Consider the following 25,641-nt stretch of genomic DNA (forward strand, 5'->3'; position numbering starts at 1 on the left):
TGAAGGCTGAATTGACAGATGCATGTGGTTACTGGCAATATGGGCTGTAAGCAAGCTGACAGAGCCAAGATTTCTGAGCATATACCTATTTGATTCTGTTCTTGACATGCGTGTATTGTAAGACCAACAATAACAAGGACCACTTGGCTTGAAAGCACCATGGGAAGCAAGCACCATGGACATTTGGCCTCTTAGAGCTCTCATTTGACCTCCGATGTGTCCTTGGGTGTTTGGTTCTCTGAAGAATCTTAGTTGGTTGCTGGTTGGTTCTCTGAAGAATCTGAGCATAAAACTTCGCATACTAACAAACATTGTTCTTTATATATTAGTCCTATCTCTGAAGAATCTGAGCGATGGACAGTATTTTCATGCCTACTTGGCGTCGGTTTCCATGCCAAGGACAGGTAGTCGCCTTGCTTTCTGATCGACGCGCGCACAGGAGATATCTGCTTCGCGCATGCACGCAGGTAATTCACTTCCGCTTTAATTTTTGATCGTATCGACCCTGCTCAATTGTTCATCGACTTTACATCATCAGCAAGGGATAGGTGCGGCAGTCCAGGACCCTGAAATAGAACACAAACTAATGTGCGAGTTTGCTTGGTTGTTGGCTAATGGTCAATTAGTCCTCAGCAAGAGTACCACAAAATATGGTCATAGCATATTTGTCGTTTAATAACTGTAGTTACTTAAACTGTTTTGTAGGATAAAATCTATTTTCACTCACAAAAGATTCCATACTAAAGTAGTAATTCTATTTGAAATGTGCATAGGTCTAATTCTAAGAATAAAGTGATATTCAAACTCTTAACACTTAATACTGTCCAACTTTTACATGCTAATTAAACACGTGTCTTATAAAATGCTAGAAAAAACATAAATCATAAAAGATCTCACAAAAATCAGAAAACATCTGATAATAAATTTAGGACTTTAATAAACATCATACATTAATAATCATTGCGTCTATTATGTTTCTGAAAATTCTCTATCTCTGCCATGATGAAGATGATCTAAAGCAGCACCTAAATCTTTACCTAAACTACCCACCTCTGTCATTACAAAAAAATTTAAAACAACCCCCAATCTTCATATAAATTTGTTAATAAAATACACACCTCCACCATTATTATAAAAATAAAACAAGTCATCTAAATTACCTACTTCTGTTATTTAAAAAATATCCCAAAGTACTATTTATATATATGCTTCTAAACTATCCACTTTTATCTTTGTTAACACAAAAAATAAGGTTTTAACTAATGTAAAAAACGTAGCTCAAGCTAAGATATTTTACTAAACAAATGTTAAACACACATGGCAATGTAATGCAAAGAGAAAAAACTATGAATAAGAATGAAAAATTAAGTAGAATAATTGGTAACTAAACTCTATCACAACATGATAAAAGGTAATAAAATGCCTATATGAGTATTGTCTTACAATATTAACAAATGGGAGGTCAAATATAAACAATTTTAATTAACTGTGGACCCAAATTTATCTATAATCTTTTAATACTTATATTTCCTAAAATTATTAGCTCATGCAAGAGCAATTGTTGATAGACTAGTGTTGACACAAATTGCAGTGAATAACAATTAACACCAATGAATTTGGCACAGCACTTATGCAACTGTTCTCCAGATATAAAAGCTACTATATTGAGCTTGAGCTTCTTTATGCTTCATTTCGAACTGCCCCATTGACTAATCATGAGGGACTCCACGGGATTCATCATCAGGAAAATTGTATTAAGCACCTTTCTTCCGCGTAACCACTTCCAGATGACCAAAGGCGCGGTGGACATTCCAGAAAGGCAGAAAACCATAGTCATTTCGCCATGTCTCCGGGCGCTTGCACTCTCTTTCCACTCTTCTCCATTCTGATCATCATCACCTCCACGTGCACTGCAACAAGGGACACCATCTCCTCCGGCCACCCACTCGCCGGCCACGACAAGCTCGTCTCCGACAACGGCAAGTTTGCGGTGGGATTCTTCGACACTACCGGTAACACTACAGCCCCGAGATGGTACCTGGGAATATGGTTCAACGCTGTCTCAAAGCTGACCCCGGTATGGGTGGCCAACCGAGAGAGCCCACTTGCCGGGTGCGCCTCGTTGGAGCTCATGATCTCCGGGGACGGCAACCTTGTCATCCTCAACCGGAGTGACCGATCCATACTCTGGTCAAGCCGTGTGAACACCCCAACCAAGAAGACTATTGCCGTGCTACTGAACAGTGGGAACCTGGCCCTCTCCGACGCGGCGAACTCGTCCATCGTCTTCTGGGAGAGCTTCAGCCACATGACGGACACCTTCCTCCCCGGCGCCAAGCTCGGCTGGAGCAAGGTGACCGGGCTCACCCACCGTATCATGTCCAACAGGAACACCCTCGATCTATCTCCTGGCGTCTACTCTGCAGGACCATTGGCTAACACCACCAATCGTGGGTTCTTCCTTGTATGGAACTATTCTGAAGAGTATTGGTCAACAGGGCCATGGAACGGGCACTACTTCCGCTTCAGCAACATGCCGGAGGTGCTCCCTGCCGATCTTTTCACCGTCGAATTTGTCAGCAATGACCAGGAAGAGTATTTCACATATCGGTTGAAGGATGATTCAACGATCACAAGGTACGTGCTTGATACTTCTGGGCAAGCGAAGCACATGATTTGGAACGAGGTTTGGAGCAATTGGTTGGTCTTTAACGTGCAACCGGCAGCTCAATGCGATGTGTATGCTGTCTGTGGGCCATTTACAATCTGCATAGATGATGTGCTCCCGTTCTGTAACTGTATGGATGGTTTCTCCATCATGTCACCTCAGGACTGGGAGCTGGGAGATCGAACCGGTGGATGCAAAAGAAACGTTCCTTTGAATTGTGGCAGCTACCAAAGCATAAATGGCTAGAAGGATAGGTTCTATGCATTGAGTGATATCAGGTTCCCTCGTAATAGTGCTAATCTTGTAGAAGTTGGAAGTAAAAATGAATGTGCACTAGCTTGCCTTAGTGACTGTTCATGCTTTGCATATTCCTTCTATGAGGGATGCAGTGTCTGGAATTCTGAATTGCTTAACATTGCACGGAGGAATAATGGAAGTGCTAGCGGAAGAACTATTTACATTCGGATTGCTGGCCAAGAGTCGGACGGTTTACAAGACAAGAGAGGACTGGTAATTGGGTTCGTAACTGCTGCAACCATTTTGACTATTTTGTCTTTGCTTGTCATTGTTTCCCTCTCTATCAGGAGAAAGAGAAGGCGCTGTTTAGCTGTCAGTCCAAGGAGCATCGGTGGTGGAATAGTTGCTTTTAGATACAAGTACTTGCTGAAAGCAACCAAAAAGTTTTCAGAAAAACTAGGAGGTGGTAGTTTTGGTTCTGTGTTTAAGGGTGTTTTACCTGACTCAACAGTTATCGCGGTTAAAAGGCTTGATGGTGCTCGTCAAGGAGAGAAGGAATTCAGGGCTGAAGTGCGCTCAATAGGAATGATCCAACATATTAACTTGGTCAGGTTAATTGGATTCTGCTGTGAAGGTGGTAAAAGATTGCTTGTCTATGAGTACATGCCAAATCGTTCTCTTGACGCCCATCTGTTTCAGAATAAGGGCCCATCATTGAGTTGGAGTACTCGGTTCAAAATAGCACTTGGTGTTGCTAGAGGGTTGGCATACTTGCATGAGAAATGCCTAGACTGCATCATACATTGCGACATTAAGCCACAAAATATTCTTCTGGACGAGTCATTTGTTCCTAAAATTGCTGACTTTGGAATGGCAAAATTTGTGGCAAGAGATTATAGCCAAGTCTTAACTACGATAAGAGGAACTATAGGATATCTTGCTCCTGAATGGATCACCGGAGTGGCTATATCATCCAAAATAGATGTTTACAGCTATGGAATGGTTCTGTTAGAAATATTATTTGCGAGGAGAAATTTTAGAGATGAATATACCAGTGATACTGCCACCTATTTCCCAATGCAAGTGCTGACTAAGCTCCGTGAAGGTAATGTGCAGAGTCTGGTGGATCACAGCCCACAAAGTGTCATCAATTTAGAAGAGTTGGAAAGAGCTTGCCGAGTTGCTTGTTGGTGTATTCAAGATGATGAATCCAAAAGACCAACGATGGGACAAGTAGTCCAAATTCTTGAGGGTCTGATTGAAGTAGACATGCCTCCCACGCCAAAGATACTTCAAGCAATTTCAGTAGATATAAATTCGACCAGCAAATAGACATGTGGGTTTTCTCAATTGCAATTTCTAGTTGCTGATCTGCTTTCTAGCCTTGCCATTGTCAATTTACAACAAATAAGATGGAACTGTGGGACTAGATGAGTTTACCAATAATATAAATATCGACCACGATATACCATTTAGTTTTTTTTATAAAATATTTTTTCCGGAGAGAAACTGATGACCTTACCATAGACTAATGCATTTTTAGGATGACCACGCTCCCAGTTCCAGAGTTTATTACCAATATATAGAAAATTCTCATGAAGACTCATTTTATCTAACTTGATTGTCCAAACATGGTTTGCTTAAATGGATACACGCGAACAATTTGTCAAACGTTTGAAGGAGCACGAAATGAAGACAAGAACATTATTATTAGAATAGTTACTTTGGATATGTACATCTAATAAAAAATTTTATCAAGCAAATTGGATGACTTAACCTGCAGCACATGAAGATTTATTAAGCTATTAGTGATTAGATAATATATGCCCGTGACAATGCCATAAGAATTGTTTATGTCATGATCACGCACGTTTAGGGACGTTGGGTATTGAAATTTTGTTCACAATTTTGTGCACTGACAATAAATTTCCTTAATGTGTGTGAAGATATATTAGGTATAAAACTTTATCGGGGTTGTTAAAAATGTTCTTATATTAATTATTCGATCCTCATGAAACCGCACTAACCTTATATGCTCCGAGTTATTGAACATTAGATAAGTTTACATTTATTATGGTTCGATAATGGGCAAATCATATTCGATGGACTAAAAGACATTGTTAGTACATAGATCACGGTCAAGCATGAAGAAATTTGGAAGGACCTGGCTAGTATTTTTTTTTTGCACACTGTGGCGCCACTGTACTCCCTTAGCTAGTGTTAAAGCTAACTAGCGCTGCAAATATTCTTAAAAAATACACATATATAGCTAGTGTTTTTAAATATATCCAGTGATTTTTAGTTAATGTTTTAAATATCTGGTGATAGCTCCATTAAACTTTTCTGAGACCATAACACTTGCATTGTCCTAAAGAATGCTCCGAACTTGATTAACACTAGACGAAACAAGCTTGTTTCCGATTAATATAAGCATGAGGGAGAGTTTCTTGTTGCCCAAATCTCCCCCCCTCCACGCTAATAAAATGCCATGCCGGCGTTCACAATCTCTAATCTCTTGTTGCGTTGCGCGCTTCAGATGCCGTAATCCCCTCCGTTGGTTCATCCATGGAGAACATGATCCACTCAACCCCGTTCCACATGGCCCTTCCGGACTGCTTCATCTTCCCTCCCAACCAGATCCCGCCGGTAACCTCCGCTGTTGTCTCCCTACCCATCATCGACATGTCCTGCATCTGTGATGAGGTCTGCCGTGCCATCCTTGTCGCCAGCAAGGAGCTCGGCTTCTTCCAGGCCAGTCATACAAACTCCGAACCAAGGATAACATACAGAGTAAAGTGGTGCTAAACTTGTAACAATGTGTTATCCTGGTTCCCAAACTCGCAAAATACACAAATAGATCCCTAAACTTGCTAATTATGCTATACGAGTCCCAAATTTTCTGATCTAGTCTTAAACCACCACGTGGCATGCTGATTGTGCTATTACAAGACCCAACATGTGGAGCCCACGTGCCAGGCCGTCTCTACTCTTTCTGTCTCTTCCCCTCCCACCGCCCCCTCCTCTACCAGTCCTCCACCCTCTCTCTGATCCAGCCATGGCGGCCTCAACGCCGACGGAAGAGGGAGAGCGCCTTGTGGAGGGTGGAGCTCGAGATCCTGCCGATGCCACTCCCGTGCTTTCTGCTCCGTCTCGCGCCTCGCGTCGCAGCCGCCCGCCTCATCGGGCTGCCGTCCGAGCGCCGCACCCGCACATCTTGCGGCACGAGCTCCAAACTCGACGCTGGATCCAGGCGGCGCAAGCTTCAGGAGGCCGCATGACCTCTGGATCCAGGCTGGTTGGTTTGGTCAGCGTCGCAAGCTGCAGGTGGTGGGGCGAGCTCCGAGCAAAGGGGGCTGGCGAGCTCCTGGCAGCTTTGTAGACGCACGCGCCGGCGCAGGTCCTCTCCTCGCTCTCCGCCGCGTGCCTCAACTCCAAAAGCTTCACCGGCCACACCAGCATATAATCGAGCAGAGTGTGGGTAACTGGGTATCATCGAGCAGCTTGATATCGATGGGCGTGGGTGGGTTGTAGTGCTCTGCTCGAGCAGAGGATGGGAGTTGATAACTTGCTTCTTGGTTTCATGGAGAAGAACGAAGAGAAGACCTTGTTGTTTTCTTCGGTGCAAAGAGAATAGATGGCGTGGAGTCCATGGCTGGCTGAGCTGCTCGGGAAGAAGATAACTCAGTTATTGTTGCTTTTCGGGGTGAAAAAAAAAATGGAGCTGCCACATGAGCCCCGTATGCCGGGTCCATGTCATAGCACAGTCAGCATTTCCATGTAGGCTGTTTAAGTTTAGATTTGAAGATTTGGGACTCATATAGCATAATTAGCAAATTTGGGGATCTATTCATGCGTTTTAGTCTATCACATTCACGCATTTATTATCCATGTGACTGAATTAATACTTTTGAAAGGTATTTTATTTGCTCGCAGTTCCCGTCTGATACCTGATAAAGCAAATCTTGGCTTTCGCTTCCCTTGTGACGGGCTTGGGCAAGAGGGAACATGTCAAGACGTACTTTACTCTAACATATATCATTCCCCGTTAAATCGATATGAATCCAAATTTGCATCACCCTAGCTAAATAGGTTTATGGACATGCAGGTGGTGGGCGAGGAGTTCTTGCGGCTGCGGGCGGCGGATAAGGTGGACTTTTTCTCAGAGGATGTGGCTTTTCTCCAGCACCACCTATGAGACCGGCGGTGAGAGGTACTGGCGGGACTGCCTCCGCTTTGCCTATGACTTCCCCGTCGGTAATAGCACCAAGGACTGGCCTGACAAGCCCCAGAGGCTCCGGTAAGTAATCAAAGATCAATGGTGTAAATGATGCAAGTTCCCTAACTATGAAGATAGGCCCGGAATCCTATCACTGACAATAACAAAAGAGGTACTCAAAATCAGTACCTATACATGTCCTTTCTCAAACTCAAATTGTAAATTTCATACCTCTTGTTAATTATCTATACAAGGACTGTAAATGATAGCTTAAATCTTGCTTACCTTTGACTATTGTTTTAGGGAGGTTGTTGAGAATTTCACACTGCTGGCGAGAGGCTTGGCAATGGAGCTGCTGTGGCTGCTCTGTGAGGGCATGGGGCTCCCACTTGACTACTTTGAGGGGGACCTCCGCGGCGGCTATGTGACTCTTGACATCAACCACTATCCTCCATGCCCAAACCCAAGTATCACGCTTGGCCTGCCACCACACTGTGATAGGTACCTTATTGCCATACTCCTCCCGGGCCGGGTCCCTGGTCTTGAGGTTGTCTACAGGGGGCGACTGGATCAAGGTTAAGCCTGTGCCGCACGCCTTCATCGTCAACTTTGGCTAGCAACTTGAGGTTGTGACCAATGGGATGTTGAAGAGCATAGAGCACGTGTGATGACCAACTCGGCGCTGGCGTGGACGTCTGTGGCAATGTTCATCGCGCCTACTGAAGGCTGTGTTATTGGACCTGCGGAGGAGTTCCCATTTACAATGTTGTAAAGTTGGGGTCATCGCTCAATCTCAGAACCAACCTCAGGAACATTCAAAAGGAGAGATGAAGCAAAATGAGGAGAAGACCTTTAAGATTATTTGACCTTTTCCTTTCTCAGTTGTCATATCTCTGTACAGACCTTGGCTATAAGTTACATTGAGCTGCTGCTCGAATGTAACATATGTATACCTGTCCTATTGATGTATGATGACACGTACGTACCGGAAACAGTATATATGCCGAGTGTCTGGTGGTTTTCCAAGTGCATTCCATCGGTCACTCGGCAAACACTATTTTTGGGGCTTTGCCGAGTGCCTACTGTATCCCGTGGTGCGTCAAAGTATTCCTACTATAATTCATATATTACAGATGTATGATGGCATGTCAGAGTATTCCTATGATAATTCTTACATACAATTGAGGATACTGGATCATGGAAACAGGTAAAGTCTTGTACGATGACACAGCTAAGTGTTGCTACCATCCCTATCGGAAACAGTAGATATGCCGAGTGCCTGAGGGTTTGCCGAGTGCATTCCTTAGGGCACTCGGCAAAGCTGCTGTTTGCCGAGTGCCGCCGTCGATACACTCGGCAAAAACCCTCTTTGCCGAGTGCCTTAAAGTAAACACTCAGCAAATAATAACGAAATACTCGGCAAACATCAGGCACTCGGACGTTAGCTGAGCGCCTGCCGTTAGCACTTTGCCGAGTGTCCGTTAGTGACACTTGACAAAGAAAGTGTTTGCCGAGTGTTTCGTGATGGCACTCGGCAAAGACATCATTTTGCCGAGTATTTTTGTTGGCACTCGGCAAAGCCAAAACTTTTTTCCCCTCTTCTGCCCTCAAAACTTTTCCTAACCTCCACATATGGTACGTGGTACTCCATGTTAAAATTTCGTATATAAAATTTCGTATATTTCTCGATCTGTTTGCTATATTTAATTAATTTGTTTCATTTAAAGGAATTTTTTGTATAATTCAAATTTGAACTGCAAGTGATTCAAATAATGGAATAAAATGAGTGGAAAAATGATATACATGTTCTTGAGTCTAGTGTGAGGCCTTATCCAGAAATGAAAGGAAATTTGAACATCTTGTTCATGAAACACGACCACGAACGTGTGACCGAATGGTTTTTAAATTCTAAAAAAAGCAAACGAAGTTTGAAAATCATGAGATTTATCAAGATCTCATGATATCATACGTGGAGGCTATGGTAAAAAATTGAGAAGGTTTCGCACAATTTGTCACGTACGATGCTTACAAACCGAAGCATCTCCAAAGAAGAATCGTAGCGTTGAGAAGGATCCGGTAAGATTTGGAGTCAAAGTGAAGATAGAATTGGGGTTTGACTTCAAAACTTTGTGTATAGGCAATAGACAACATAGATTGGTTTATGTCAAATTTTGGTAATTTTTCGGACCCGTTTGATAATTTTAATTTATTAACTGCAATTATAAAATTTTAATGGATATAAATTGGATTTGAGCTATAAATGCATGAAATAATGGATTAATATTCGTAGAAAAATGAAATATGCATTGTTGTGTGAATTTGAGAAGGTATTTTCAAAGTGCATCGGAACAAATTTAGTAGAACACGTTATGGAAAAGATGAAGAAGAAGTATGCATGAAATATGAATTTGGTTTGCCGAGTGTTCCCTATATGACACTCGGCAAAGTCCCTCTCCCGGCCCTACCACACAGTATTCTACCGTTTTGAAAATTGGAAAAAAAACAAAAGGGGTTTGTCGAGTGCCCGCCATCTAGCACTCAGCAAACCTTGCTGAGTGCTAGATCGCGGGCACTCGGCAAACCCCTCTAATATCCACCGGTGCAACCCTTCCTCACCCACACACACGCACACACACAAACCACACACATGCACTCGTACTCGCACTGCCGCCGCACACACACGCGCGCTGCACCGTCGGCCTCCGCCACCAGCATTCGCCGCCGGGCCCCTCACCGGCCCACGCCGCCGCACCACCCCCAGCGCTGCCGCATCGCCCCTAGCCGCACCCGTGCGCCTGGCGCCCGCTGCCTCCCGCGCCGGGCCGGCCACGCCGCCGCCCCCAACAGGTATCCAAATTCAAGTGACTCAAGTGACTAAAGTTTTCGTTGAAATCGTTGTAGACTCAAGTGATATGATATGGAGATGATGATTTGATAGATGAATATCAAACCAAACTCTAGCCTATGCTACATATGATTCTGCTTGTTTATTTTATTATATCGAGTATTATTTCTGTTCATGTTTTAACATCTAATTAATGACAAATATTCCCTACTACATGCTGCAGCACTGTTAAGTGTTAAAAAAAACTTTAGTTGATTTGTCATGAACTATATATACTACAGAATGTAGGGTCATGCATTTTTGTCCAATTGTCCTTATGCTCACATGTATTAGTAGAAGATCAGCCAATATCTAAAGAAAGGATCTCGATCTGCATTAAAGGCTATAGGTGCGATGCATGGAGCCCAATTCCAAGCCAAAGGTAGCTACGCACCCAAGTAATGGTCTTGTCATTTTCTTTCTCCCAAAGCCCAATTCCAAGCCAAAGGATGCAGTAAATTTCTTCTAGAATTTTTCACTAGCAATTGATTCAATTGGTATATCTAGACACTTGTCTGAACATTTGTATGAGCTCTAATGTACTGGATATGCACTTCCAAGATTGATTTAATTTCAGCAGACAAGTGACATGGCTTGTTTTATGTTTTAATAGGTTACACAGCCGCCGCTCCCTGCCCCGCCCTGCCGCCGCTGTCCGCCTTGCCCTCCCGGCGCCCCACACCTTTGACTTGCTGTGGTTTTGCAAGGTATAAGATGCGTATGTGGTTGTCGGCACGCAAGGTATAAGATGCGTATGTGGTTGTCGGCCATCGTGCCGTTGGTTTGGTGTGTATGTGGTTGTCGGCCATTGTGCCATTTTATTTGTTGCAGGTTTTGGAAACCTCACCATGCAGGGGAGGTGGTGCCGAAATTTACAATTGACACTATTATGTTCTTTTTTTTGCAGGACAGGCTATTGCACTGTCCTCGACTCATCACTTTGCAGGACAGCAAGGTGAGGCATAAAAGACCCCTCTTTCCGTATCATGTTCGTATATCACGTAACCTAGGCGTCTCCCGTTCGAAAGAGATATGGTTGGAAATATGTAGATCTTTGTATATCTATAACCGTATCTGTTTCGAATTATCCATATTTTTTGGACAGCCCGAGGTTGTGTAGATGGGGTTAGTTTTCATGCTCTACTCCGATCCGAGACAGAGTTTCGGCAGCATCTTCTTGTTGTTCTCCGGATACACAATCTCCCTGCTAGGACGTGTATTTGGAGAACAGCAGGGAGGTGCTGCTGAAATTCTATCTCGGATAGGAGTAGAGCATGGAAACTAACCCCATCTACACATCCTCAGGTGGGCTTAGGATCTATCTTCACCTATTAGACAGTATAGGAACCTGTAGATGCAATTGATTTTTATATTACTCGCTGATATGTTAGAGGATGGATGACCGTGAGTGGATGTACACGGGCCGCTCTAGTCAAAGTTCGTGACCGATGAATGGATTGAGAAGATCGATGCTTTCTTGGAACTAGCATTTGCTAAGGTTAAAGGAGCGCGTGTCACTTGGAAACATGCGTCGACAAACAAAGGAGGTCATGGGTAAACTTCTTTGCAAGAATGGATTTACGGCAGACTATACCCGGTGGATCTACCATGGTGAAGCCGATCGTGTGAGAGATGAGATCGTGAGACAACGCATCGAGGATTATGATGATGATGATGGGGTAGGAGACATGTTAAATGACTATCATGAAGCACACTTCAATGAAGGACGTAGGGAGGAGGAGCTAGAGGCAACCGCAAAGGCGTATTACGACATGTTGTCTGCGGCACAGCAACCCCTTCACGGGCATACTAAGGTTTCTCAACTAGATGCCATTGCACGCCTAATGGCCGTAAAGTCCTAGTTTAGCTGGAGTCGAGAAGCCTTCGATGTTATGCTGACAGTTTTAGGCAGCCTGCTCCCGGATGGTCACACTCTACCAAAGAGCATGTATGAGGTATGGAAACTCCTTCGTGCACTTAAGATGCTATACGAGCAGACACATGCTTGTCTGAAGGGATGCATCTTATTTAGGAAAGAACATGCGAAAGCAAAGTTCCTAGAGGTAGACTCTGGTGATGGTCAGAAGAGGCAGCTCGCAATCCTTGTGAAGATCCTACGGTACCTTCTGTTCATACTGAGGATCCAACGGCTCTACATGACTGAGGAATCCGTGAAACAGATGACATGGCACAAAAACAGACGTCGATACAATCCTAAGAAGCTGGTACATCCATATGATGGTGAAGCCTGGACAAGGTTTGATGTGATTCATCGTGAGAAAGCTTTGGAGGATCGTAATGTATGTGTTACGCTGGCAACAGATGGGTCCAATCCTTATGGAATGGCGGCTGCCCCGTACACCTGTTGGCCCATGTTTGTTATCCCCCTCAATCTCCCCCCGGTGTCCTCTTTCAACGACAGAACATATTCTTGTCGTTGATAATTCCTGAACACTCGGGGAATAATATGAGTGTGTACATGGAGCCTCTGATTGATGATTTGGTCCGCGCTTGGGAGGAAGGGGTATGGATATATGACCGAGCTATAAAGACAAACTTCAAAATGCATGTTTGGTACCAGTATTCCTTGCATGACTTGCCGGCGTATGGGACATTCTGTGACTAGTATGTTCACGGGAAGTTCCCATACCAGTATGCAAGGCGTCTCTTAAGTTCATTTGGTTGACGAAGGGTGGCAAGTTTTCTTTGTTCAACAAACAATGATCATTCCTCTCTCCTGACCATCCATTCAGACGAGACATCAAGAACTTACGAAAGATATCATAGTTAAAGACCCTGCACCGCAGATGATGGCAGGTCTGTCTCGCTTGATTAGTGAGAAATTCCAGGAGTGAGGTATTGCAACTAAACAGTGCCTTTGTTCTTTAGGAACATATGCAAATACCATGCGTGCTTTAGCCCTCGTGAACCCATCATCAGAAGCGTAAAGGACGACCTCACTGCTATGTTCTGCTCGATTCCTCCTTGAAGTTTAATTTAGCAATGGATGGAGGCAATGCTGATACGTGCCTTGATGCTGGACTCATTTGTTTTTTCTTTTTCTAACCGCAACATGTTTTGTTTAGACAAGCACACGCAGCTGACAACTCATCTAGCTACACAAAGGTCTTCCCATGGATCGCTTCATTTTGTTGTTTGCAAGAGTACGGGGCGTTTCATTTACACTACTACAGAAAATTTAATTATCATCGGGACTTACACCGTCGGTTATGTGGGAACGGGCGGTATCCTAGAATGATGTGTTATTGGCAGTGATAAACGTGTTCACCGCCGGCCCGGCGTATGATCCGGCGGTGAACACAGTGCCGGTGTTCGCCACCGTATCGCATGCCGAACCGGTGTTTACCCTACCGGTTAGCCATCCAATGCGTGACGCACAGACAAACGACAGAGATAAGAAGTTTTGCCGCTGGTTTCAAGATGGAAAGAGCAGCCGAGCGCCACATCCGAGGGCCGAGCCAGCGGCTGGTGCCTCTGCCCTCAATGGCTTCACGACCATGTCCTGTGTAGCGGACCAGGTGGTGGCCATCGATCAAGCGATCCCGCGGTCTCGCAGATCGAGCAGGAGCGGCCTACGCCCCACGATCGGCTAATTGGTTTTGGTACAATTTATTTTTCACCATAATTTGTGTGATTGTAGTTTTTTTCCTTAATATGTGTGATTGAGATAGTATTTAATTGCGGTGTGATTTGTTTCTCAAGCTATTTCTCGTTAGAACTCGCCCCACCTATAATTTTTTTTCTAGTTCTGCCGCTGACACTCTGGAAGGAGAATATTGTACATATGGACTCAGGAACAACCCAGAGAACATTGTACATATGGACTCACGAACAACCTAGTGGCACGCGATCCATCGCACTTTTACCAGAAGCATTATTTGTTAGATTGATCTCCTCCCTAATGGGCCCAAAGGCCCATCGGGACCCTGATCCGCGCCCTGATCGGGGGCGCCCACCCTAGCATTGGGTGGTGGGCCCCTATCGCACTGCGCTATATAAATAGGGTAGGGGCCACAGCTCGGTTCACGAGGTTCGCCGCTGCCAGCCGCCCCACCGACACACCTACCGATCTAGATCTTGCGCAGTAGCGACGGGAAGCACCACCGCCGCCGTGCCGGCAACGCAACTGCACTGCGCGTTGCTGCCTTGCGCAGATCTTCAACGACAGAACCCGCGATGGCCAGCAGCTCTGCTGCTTGTACACCTAGGGGTGAAGGTACCCCTACCTCTCTCTCTATCGCTCTCGGTTGACGCCAGAAACCCCAAGACCTTCATGTTAATTGTGATCCCGACTAGATATGCATCTAGAGATCCTAGGGATGCTCCTAACAATGGTATCAGAGACCTCACTAGAAGCTTTTCTAGATCGGGAAAAAGAAGTAGATCGAAAGAAAAGTAAAACCCTAACCCTAACCCTAGATCTAAAGTAAAGAGGGACGTGGAGCGGCTTACCTGCCGCCGTCCTCACCGTCGCACATCCACCGACGGCGAGCGGCAAAGGCCGGCAGAGCCACGGGCTCGTCGGGGAAAAGATCCACCCGAGCCGCCGGAGCATCCATCGCACTTTAACCAGAAGCATTATTACATTTATGGAATCAAATAAAGTACAATCGAGTACTACACCCATGAATCTCGATTACACCCATGAATCAATTCTTAGAAATATGTATACAGGCCCTCACATACAAACATATCAAAACGACGATATGCAAAGCCAAGATACCTTTATCAATCAAGTAAATTGAGGATGCCGAAAACAACTGTTTCAAAAAAAAAATGATGCTGCAAACAACACAAGACAAACCCAATGGTGGCGCATAAATAAATCAAACCAACACCAGAAGCCATGCATACCACATTTTGAGCACACGGCCACTGTTAACCGACCAAACACAACGCAATTTTTTTACGGTGTGGTTATTACTACACCTGGTGAGTGCCGGCGTGCAGCTCTGCTGGTGCCGGCTCAGATGGGTGGCGCTTGATGCCCGCGTGTGTGCACAAGGCCCAGAGGCATGTGATGAGGTCGCTGCCTGAGGAGGCCAGCGCCTTGGCATGGCCTTCCACGTCGTTGGACGGCGCCAGGTAGATGAGCAGCTTGACCCAGAACTGGGCCAGAGCCTTCCAGGCATCATCAGCTGTGGAGTCCTCCTTCCCCTTCCCCTTCTCCAGCTGCTGGTACAGCTCCACACCCGCCTGCGCCGTTGCCTCCTTCAGCTGGACTTTCATCTCCGCCACCGCCTTCCAACGCCCCGCGCGCCTCCATGGGCAGCACCACCAAGTGCTACAACAGCACCGGCGTGACGCTTCCTTGAGGCAGCTCTTGACGTCCTCGTACCTGTCGGACACCCACCTCTCGTCGTCCGGCAGGAGCTCGGGGACACGCGCCACAAGGTACATGCAGTACCTTGACAGGGTAGTTGCCATGGTCTGGTGGTCCCAGTCTTCGGGCTTCTGCTCCTTCTGCTTCGGCTTCTTCTTCTTCTTCGGCTTGCCATGCTTTACCTCCAATAGCTCCGTGGCTAGATGACACGCCAGGATGATCTCGGTGGTAGTTTTTCCTCGGATACTGAAGCCACTTATGTCATGCGGTAGGCTGACATCGCCGCCGGTGTCTGGGTTGTTGATACTTTTCTTCAAGCCCCTGACAATGGCTACCTTGGCTTCGGTTGGCAGCGTCACCTGAGACGCCCATGCAAACATTTTGTGAACTGGCTCACAGACTTGGAGGATGGATACCTGCCTGGTCTTCATCTTTTTCTCGTTAACTGGCCTCCCAGTGAGTTTAAGCACTAGCTTGAGTGAGTTGAATACGAAAAGGCGGTACGCAATGAAGCAGCAAATGATTGGCTTGACCAGGAAGTTCCACAGGCAGCCCCCCGGGGCCACGTATAAGCATAGGAGGTGCACTAGAAACCAATTGGAGAACAAGTAGGTAGTGAGGAAGTCTGTGATTTCAACTGCGAGGAGGGTCATCACAAGCAGCATGGTAATAACAAAGTATTTGGTTAGGGATTCGGTATCGTCACGAGGAATTAACAATAGTATGGCAACGGCAAGAACGTATATCGACACAAAGAGGAGGGACGAGAGGAAGTTGATGAAGAAAAGCCAAGGAGCCGACATCACAACCGGGACGCCGGCCTGGTAGTAGTTGTCAAGGAAGTCGAGCTCCAGCTGGATCACTCTAAATGCCCTCGACGCATTGTCAGCGGCTGCCGGCTCATGGTCGTTGAGGAGGCCCTCGACCATTAGCCGCCGTGCCATCTTGGAGCCGACCTCCACCATGGGGTAGTGCTCGAAGCGGCGGCGCAGCAGCTTGAAGAGGGAGAATGAGAGGCACATGAGGCACATGTGATCGATGAATTTTGGTCTTCTGTTTCCAAAGAGCGCTAGCCAACTTCCTAGGTTCTGCCATATGTCCTTCACTGTGACTAAATTCTTGACCTTGTCGAGGTCGACGAGGAGATGAACATGCTTTAGTTCATCTTGGTCGTGGGGAAACCTCCCCACACCGTAGCCACAGTGAGGAGTGGTGATGAGTACCTTGGAGCCTGTCGTCTGTCGTCGCCGCCTCTCTTTCTTGTTGAGCACGAGCTTCTCCTCTCCCATCACCACGTACTGGCAATTGCCCATTACGGCGTCAAGATCAGGATCAGGCGAAGCACCAGCAGCAGCACCCGAGCCGCTGCTGCCACCGTCGCTACGGCGGCGCCCCTCCTCCTCCTCCTGCTCTAGGACATGCTGCATATATCCTGCAATGAGGTTAGCGCTGCCCGCGGCAGACAGGGAGTCCTGGGCCTTCCATTCGTTGAGCACCCTCTGACCCAGCTTCGCCACAGCCAGTGACCATAGGATGGCAAACATGGGCATCATCAAGAGTTTAATTTTCTCACACTCCCAGTCAACGTTGGAGTAGATGAGGTAGCCGATCCACACCAGACGAGTCACCTCGTCGGAGTGACCCATCAGCCTGAACCGGCTGACGGATCTGGAGAAGGAGCCGTTGGCTGATGGTGGGACCATGGCCTCCACCTTCTTGCGGAAGAGCTCTATGAGGAGCATCCAGAGGAGCACGAAGAGGATCTCCCCTTCCTTGGCGTTGGCGCGCATGTAGGACAAGAGGGGGAGGAAAAGGATGAAGGTGAAGCGCAGCAGGAAGCGCACCATGGAGAAGAGAGTGAAGCGGCCGCGGATCAGGCGCTCCAGCCCCATGACGCATAAAGTGCCGCCCAGGATGGCCATGAGCACCGCCGTGAACACCACCGCACCCTGCATCATCTGCTTCTCATCCATTCCTGTAGCATTGGACGCACAGGGTGCGGGTGGTGGAGCACCGCCAGAGGATTGACCGGCGGCGTTGCGCCACGTCATGTTGAGATACCACATCAGACAGTACGGTACTCGAGGCTACCCCCCTAGCAGAGGGCATGCAGCCTACGCCCTACGCGCTTAGAATTAGAAACTGCTGTGGCAGCAGAATGGAGACAGTGCGAGATGTATAGGCATGAGCGAACGGGCCGGGTTCTGGTCCACATATATATGCAATTCAACAACAAGGTACAACGTCACGATTCTTCGCTTGATTACTGAGAAATTCCAGGAGTGAGGTATTGCAACTAAACAGCGTCTTTGTTCTTTAGGAACATATGCAAATACCATGCGTGCTTTAGCCCTCGTGACCCCATCATCCAGAAGCGTAAAGAACGACCTCACTGCTGTGTGCTGCTCGATTCCTCCTTGAAGTTTAATTTAGCAATGGATGGAGGCAATGCTGATACGTGCCTTGATGCTGGACTCATTTGTTTTTTCTTTTTCTAACCACAACATGTTTTTGTTTAGACAAGCGCGCGCAGCTGACAACTCATCTAGCTACACAAAGGTCTTCCCATGGATCACTTCATTTTGTTGTTTGCAAGAGTACGTGGCATTTCATTTACACTACTACAGAAAATTTAATTATCGCCGGGACTTTCACTGTCGGTTATGTGAGAACTGGCGGTATCCCAGAATGATGTGTTATCGGCAGTGATAAACGTGTTCACCGCCGGCCTGGCATATGATCCGGCGGTGAACACAGTGCTGGTCTTCGCCGCCGTATCGCATGCTGAACCGGTGTTTACACTGCCGGTTAGCCATCCAATGCGCGACGCACAGACAAACCGGCAGAGATAAGAAGTTTCGCTGCCGGTTTCAAGATGGAAGGAGCAGCCGAGCGCCACATCCGAGGGCTGAGCCAGCGGCTGGTGCCTCTGCCCTCAACGGCTTCACGACCATGTCCCGTGTAGCGGACCAGGCGGTGGCCATCGGTCAAGCGAGCTTGCGGTCTCGCAGATTGAGCAGGAGCGGCCTACACCCCACAATCGACTAATTGGTCTTGGTACAATTTATTTTTCACCATAATTTGTGTGATTGTAGTTTTTGTTCCTTAATTTGTGAGATCATAGTATTTGATTCCGGTGTGATTTGGTTCTCAAGCTGTTTGGTCCACTTTCTCGTTAGAACTCGCCCCACCTATAATTTTTTTTCTAGCTATGCCGCTGACACTCAAGAAGGAGAATATTGTACATATGGACTCAGGAACAACCCAGACACACGCGATCCATCGCACTTTAACGAGAAGCATTATTACATTTATGGAATCAAATAAAGTACAATCGTACAACACCCATGAAACAATTCTTAGAAATATGTATACTGGCCCTCACATACAAACATATCAAAATGACGATATGCAAAGCCAAGATACCTTTATCAATCAAGTAAATTAAAGATGCCGCAAACAACACAAGACAAACCCAACGGTGGCGGGTAAATAAATCAAACCAACACCAGAAGCCACGCGTACCACATTTTGAGCATACGGCCATTGTTAACCGACCAAACCAACGTTTCAGATGCCGTAAACCCCTCCGCTGGTTCATCCATGGAGAACATGATCCACTCAACTGTCCCACACGTCCCTTCCGGACTGCTTCATCTTCCCTCCCAACCAGGTCCCACCGGTAACCTCCGTTGTTGTCTCCCTACCCGTCATCGACATGTCCTGCAGCCGCGATGAGGTCTGCCGTGCCATCCTCGACGCCGGCAAGGAGCTCGGCTTCTTCCAGGCCGGTCATTACAAACTCCAAACCAAGCATAACATATACCGGTCCTTAAACTTGTAACAATGTGTTATCCTAGTTCCCAAACTCGCAAAATGCACAAATAGATCCCTAAACTTGCTAATTATGCCATATGAGTTCCAAATTTTCTGATCTAGTCTTAAACCGCCACGTGGCACGCTGATTGTGCTATTACAAGACCCAACATGTGGAGCCCACGTGCCAGGCCGTCTCTACTCTTTCTGTCTCTTCCCCTCCCACCGCCCCCTCCTCTACCAGTCCTCCACCCTCTCTCTGATCCAGCCATGGCGGCCTCAACGCCGACGGAAGAGGGAGAGCGCCTTGTGGAGGGTGGAGCTCGAGATCCTGCCGATGCCACTCCCGTGCTTTCTGCTCCGTCTCGCGCCTCGCGTCGCAGCCGCCCGCCTCATCGGGCTGCCGTCCTTGCGCCGCACCCGCACATCTTGCGGCACGAGCTCCAAACTAGACGCTGGATCCAGGCGGCGCAAGCTTCAGGAGGCCGCATGACCTCTGGATCCAGGCTGGTTGGTTTGGTCAGCGTCGCAAGCTGCAGGTGGTGGGGCGAGCTCCGAGCAAAGGGGGCTCGCGAGCTCCTGGCAGCTTTGTAGACGCACGCGCCGGCGCAGGTCCTCTCCTCGCTCTCCGCCGCGTGCCTCAACTCAAAAAGCTTCACCGGCCACACCAGCATATAATCGAGCAGAGTGTGGGTAACTGGGTATCATCAGCAGCTTGATATCGATGGGCGTGGGTGGGTTGTAGTGCTCTGCTCGAGCAGAGGATGGGAGTTGATAACTTGCTTCTTGGTTTCATGGAGAAGAACGAAGAGAAGACCTATGTTGTTTTCTTCGGTGCAAGAGAATAGATGGCGTGGAGTCCATGGCTGGCTGAGCTGCTCGGGAAGAAGATAACTCAGTTATTGTTGCTTGTCGGGGTGAAAAAAAAATTGGAGCTGCCACATGAGCCCCGTATGCCGGGTCCATGTCATAGCACAGTCAGCATTTCCATGTAGGCTGTTTAAGTTTAGATTCGAAGATTTGGGACTCATATGACACAATTAGTAAGTTTGGGGATTTATTCATGCGTTTTGCGAGTTTGAGTACCAGGATGACACAGCGTTACAAGTTCAGGGACTAGTGCAGATTTTTTGTCCATCACATTCACGCATTTACTATCAATATGACTGTAGTAATACTTTTGAAAGGTAATTTTTTTGCTCGCAGTTCCCGTCTGATACCTGATAAAGCAAATCTTGACTTTCGCTCCCCTTGTGATGGGTCAGGGCGAGAGGAAACATGTCAAGACGTACTTTACTCTAACATATATCATTCCCCGTTAAATCGATATGAATCCAAATTTGCATCACCCTAGCTAAATAGGTTTATGGACATGCAGGTGATTAACCACGGCATCACTGAGCAGGTGATGGCGTGATGCAGGACATGGCGGCGGTGGGCGAGGAGTTCTTGCGGCTGCCGGCGGCGGATAAGGTGGACCTTTTCTCAGAGGATGTAAACAAGGCCACTCGGCTTTTCTCCGGCACCACCTATGAGACCGGCGGTGAGAGGTACTGGCGGGACTGCCTCCGCTTTGCCTATGACTTCCCCGTCGGTAATAGCACCAAGGACTGGCCTGACAAGCCCCAGAGGCTCCGGTAAGTAATCAAAGATCAATGGTGTAAATTATGCAAGTTCCCTAACTATGAAGATAGGCCCGGAATCCTATCACTGACAGTAACAAAAGAGGTACTCAAAATCAGTACCTATACATGTCCTTTTTCAAACTCAAATTGTAAATTTCATACCTCTTGTTAATTATCTTTACAAGGACTGTAAATGATAACTTAAATCTTGCTTACCTTTGACTATTGTTTTAGGGAGGTTGTTGAGAATTTCACATTGCTGGCGAGAGGCTTGGCAATGGAGCTGTTGCGGCTGCTCTCTGAGGGCATGGGGCTCCCACTTTGACTACTTTGAGGGGGAGGAACCTCAGCGGTGGCTACGTGACTCTTGACATCAACCACTATCCTCCATGCCCAAACCCAAGTATCACGCTTGGCCTGCCACCACACTGTGATAGGGACCTTATTGCCATACTCGTCCCGGCCCCGGGCCGGGTCCCTGGTCTTGAGGTTGTCTACAGGGGGCGACTGGATCAAGGTTAAGCCTGTGCCGCACGCCTTCATCGTCAACTTTGGCCAGCAACTTGAGGTTGTGACCAATGGGATGTTGAAGAGCATAGAGCACCGTGTGATGACCAACTCGGCGCTGGCACGGACGTCTGTGGCAATGTCCATCGCGCCTACTGAAAACTGTGTTATTGGACCTGCGGAGGAGTTCCCATTTACAATGTTGTAAAGTTGGGGTCATCGCTCAATCTCAGAACCAACCTCAGGAACATTCAAAAGGAGAGATGAAGCAAAATGAGCAGAAGACCTTCAAGATTGTTTGACCTTGTCCTTTCTCAGTTGTCATATCTCTGTACAGACCTTGGATATAAGTTACATTGAGCTGCTGCTCGAATGTAACATATGTATACCTGTCCTACTGATGTATGATGACACGTCAAAGTATTCCTATTATAATTCATCTATTACAGATGTATGATGACATGTCAGAGTATTCCTATGCTAATTCTTACATACAATTGAGGATAACTGGATCATGGAAACAGGTAAAGTCTTGTACGATGACACAGCTAAGTGTTGCTACCATAATTCATATAGTACAGTTGAGGAACTATTGTGACACCACGTTATGAGACAAAAAAAAATCTATTAATTAGAATCTAGAAAATTAAACCAAGTGCCCTTGAGTCCTTGGATGTAAACTGCTAGTTGGTACCCTTGATAAATATTTTATGAGACCCTCATGCAAAGTAATAACATGGCAACAAGAACTAGTTGCATACCCTTGGAGAAAAAAAAAAACTAGTTGCATATATGACTGTTGCCAACAGGAACTAGTTGCGATCATGTGACTGTTGACATCAACCACTACCCCCCATGTCCGGACCCAAGCAATACACTCGGCCTACCACCGGACTGCGACTGGGATGTCATCACCATACTCCTCCCAAGCATGGTCCCTGGCCTCGAGGTCGCCTGCAAGGGTGACTGGATCAAGGTCAAGCCCTTACCCCAAGCTTTCGTCGTCAACTTTGGCCAACAACTTGAGGTTGTGACCAATGGGTTGCTCAAGAGCATAGAGCACCGTGTGACGACCAACTCAGCACGGGCGCGGACATCGGTGGTGACCTAAATTGTGCCCTTAGACTGTCTCATCGGCCCTGCGGAGGAGTTCCTTAGTGAAGACAACCTGCCGTGGTACCGTACCCTCATGTTCAGTGCAAGCGCATCTACAATGTTGTGAAACTGGGGGAATCGCTCAATCTCACAACTAATCTCAAGGACGTTCAGAAGGAGGTATGAAGATGAACCACATTCAAGATTATCTATTACTCATTCCGAGTTATCAAGCCTAGGCACAGGCCATGGGCATCACTTGCTGTAATTTCATATTTAGTGTCCTGTTTTTTATATAATGCGTCATAATAAGTGATGATATGAAAGAGAAGTGTATGACCTATTATATTTCTGCAAAGGATTCTAATGCATTACAATAAAAAAGTTTGGCTACTTTATCAACTTCAATAAAAAAAGTGTATGACCTATTATATTTCTGCAAAGGATTCTAATCCATTGTTTCTGATCGAGCTAGGTACTTAATTTACTCCTCAATTTTGGAAGAGCCTTTACAGTGTCAATGGTATTTATCTCCTTTAGCACCTCTTATCATCCTCAAACTAGAGGTCAAATAATGGAAAGACTAAATAAATCGATGAAGATATGCTTTGGGAATGTGCCATTATTTATGGTAAGAGTCGGGGTACATGTTTGCCATCTGCATAGTTCTTTTACAACAATAGTTATCACGAAAGCATTATGATGTTTCCCATTGAAGACCTCTATGGACATAGTTGTAGAACTTATAGTCGGAATCTAGCAAAGGGACATATTTCGGCCCACACCTTGCCATGGATGCCAAGGAAAAAATGAAAAAGTCGGAATCTAGCAAAGGGACATATTTCGGCCCACACCTTGCCATGGATGCCAAGGAAAAAATGAAAGCTATTCAAGAATGCGTTCATGCTTCGAAACCTGGGCAGTGGTTTAGAATTGAGTTGGGTTGGGGGGGGGGGGGGGGGGTAGTAGGGGGCAACACACATGATTTACTTGTGCTCTTTCCTTAGAGGTAGTAGGAACTAAACTCGATCAGGAGCCTGAGAAATATTCTTTTCAGTGAGTGGTTACAGTGGTGTTTTTCTTTTGCTAAGTACAAAAGCTTATAGTTTTCTTGATGACGGTGGCCTTACTGGTCGTTACTAAGTACCAAAGCTTCTTTATTGTAAAGACTAAAAGATAGAAATAAGTGTATATATGCTACTCTGTTACACCTGAAATTTTTGAATTTCAGGATATGATTAAAAAGAGTAATTGAACAATGATTTTCTCATAATTTTAAAATTTTCCCAACATTTATTTTTCTTTACAGGAAATTTAGTATAGGAAAAATAATTATTTGCTTTTCTAAATTAAATAATGTTGTTCTATGTCTGTGCATTCATGTCACTGCATCTTGGTGTTTTTTGAGTGCAAAAGTTTGAAAAATGCGTTTAGACGTTGCCCATACTTTTATGAGAATTTTCCAGCTTTTTCTAGAATTTATTCTCCTTTTCCTAGAGCTAAATCCAATTTTTGGAAGGTTCTAGAATTCTTTTCACGAGCTCCAAGTATTTTATTTGGATTCTTTGTATCCCAATTCATCTCTGAGATTTATCTCAGATTTTTCAGAATTTTCTAGGTATTTTTCTCGCTTTAGAAAACGAGTCCGACTATTTCTGGAATTGTTTTCGCGCAGATGAATAAAATCAGAAATTCCGAAAATAAAAAGTCAACTTGAAAATATCTTTTTCCGAGTCTAGCCTGTATATATATATCACCGCGTTCGTCTCGACGCGAGGATTTCAGATCTACAAACTTTTTCACGAGTTGCCTCTCTAACTCCGTAGATTTATCGGTCTTCGCCAAACTCCGGCGAGCTTTTCTGGCGAAACTGTGGACTTCCGGCGAAAAACGACACCACCATGGAGTTCCTCTCTTCGAGCTCTACGTCATGGTGTCATGGATTGCGTGAATCCGATGTCGGCTCCGTCGTCTTTCCCAACTCCGGCAAGCTTTTCCGCCGCCATTGTTCATCTCTGGCCGAAGGTGAGCACACCATCTTGTTCGTCTCATCGATATCGTTCCATTTTGCCATTCATCCGCGAGATCGGACTTCGTTTTCGGCTTTCCATCTTCCTCTTTCTCTCGTGTTTTCTGTATGCAACTGAACCATCCGTAACCATGGCCGCCGCCTGGTCCGTTCGTCCTGCTCGCCCAGCCACCTCCTGCTTGCTTGTGCCGTCGCCGCACGCGCACTGTTGCCTCCTTGCCTGCGCATCGCGTCTGCACCACCCGCCCAGGCCTCAGCCGCGCCGGAACGACGGCAGGCCGCCAGCTAGGAGCTGCGCCATGCCCCTGGCGTGAGGAAGAAGATGAAGCGCTGCTTTTCGATCTAGCCCCTCGAGAATCTGATTAATTTCTGTTCCTATTTCTTGTGTCTTGCAAACCTTGTAGAAAACCCCCTGTAACTTTGAGATCCTTTCAAACTAATCCAAACCTTGACCTTTTGCAGATCTAACCCAGAGTTTTCAGCTTTTCACAAGCCCTGTTTCCTTGTGTCTTGTCAATCTTCTCAGCTAACCCTCCAAGTCTACGGTTAATTATGTTTAGACCCCTGCAATGTCGTTTAACCCATAGATTCTACGTTTGAGCTTCGTTTAACCTCGTTCAAGTTATGTTAGATGCATAACAATGTAAATTACACGTTAGTGGTAAAGTTTTCCTTCACACATGTTTTTGAAAATAAAATTTATATTAAAATTGATTAATGCCTGACAAACGAGTTCTTCTCTAAATAAAATCTATTTAGTGTTAAACATCGTTTTTCATAATAATTGTTAATTTGATCAATGCCTACTTCATACCCTCTTCTAAATAAAAGCCAATTAGGTTATATATCGGTTTTTCATAAACTAAAGTTAATTGGATTCATGCCTATCTAAATAATTCTTCCAATTAAAAGCCACTTAGAGTTATACCTTGGAATTTCATAAATTAAATTCAATTTGATTAATGTTTATTCAATTTGTTTCTAAACAAAATCTATATAGGTTATATCTCGAGTTTTCATAATTAAATATTAATTTGGCTAATATAAATATAAATGTGTTTTTAATTTAATCTACTTAGTTGAACTCGAAATGTAAAGCTATACGCTTATATGTCTACATGTATCTTATTTTTAAATTAAATGATTAATTTTAATAAATTGTACTTAAATATTTATAAATAAAATTGGACTAAGCTTTACACCGTCGTTTCTTATAAAAA

At 45.7% G+C, this 25,641-nt stretch overlaps 1 protein-coding gene and 2 pseudogenes across 1 annotated transcript; all 3 read left to right on the forward strand.

Annotated features, from left to right (window-relative positions):
* The first annotated feature begins 124 nt into the window (after window positions 1–124).
* On the forward strand, window positions 125–4,509 carry LOC117848140 (G-type lectin S-receptor-like serine/threonine-protein kinase At2g19130). The gene has a single exon (XM_072292884.1). The coding sequence runs from the start codon at window positions 1,844–1,846 to the stop codon at window positions 2,912–2,914; it is 1,071 nt and encodes a 356-aa protein (XP_072148985.1). The 5' UTR covers window positions 125–1,843; the 3' UTR covers window positions 2,915–4,509.
* Window positions 4,510–5,321: 812 nt separating this feature from the next.
* LOC117848142 (2'-deoxymugineic-acid 2'-dioxygenase-like) lies at window positions 5,322–8,211 on the forward strand (annotated as a pseudogene).
* Window positions 8,212–18,952: 10,741 nt separating this feature from the next.
* On the forward strand, window positions 18,953–22,690 carry LOC117848141 (2'-deoxymugineic-acid 2'-dioxygenase-like; annotated as a pseudogene).
* Window positions 22,691–25,641: the final 2,951 nt, after the last annotated feature.

This window comes from Setaria viridis, chromosome 3 (assembly GCF_005286985.2).
Source record: "Setaria viridis chromosome 3, Setaria_viridis_v4.0, whole genome shotgun sequence".
Lineage (NCBI taxonomy): Eukaryota > Viridiplantae > Streptophyta > Magnoliopsida > Poales > Poaceae > Setaria > Setaria viridis.

Bases quoted from the DNA above. Each gene is read 5' to 3' on its own strand.
- LOC117848140 (XM_072292884.1), top strand. From the start codon at position 1,844: ATGTCTCCGGGCGCTTGCACTCTCTTTCCACTCTTCTCCATTCTGATC.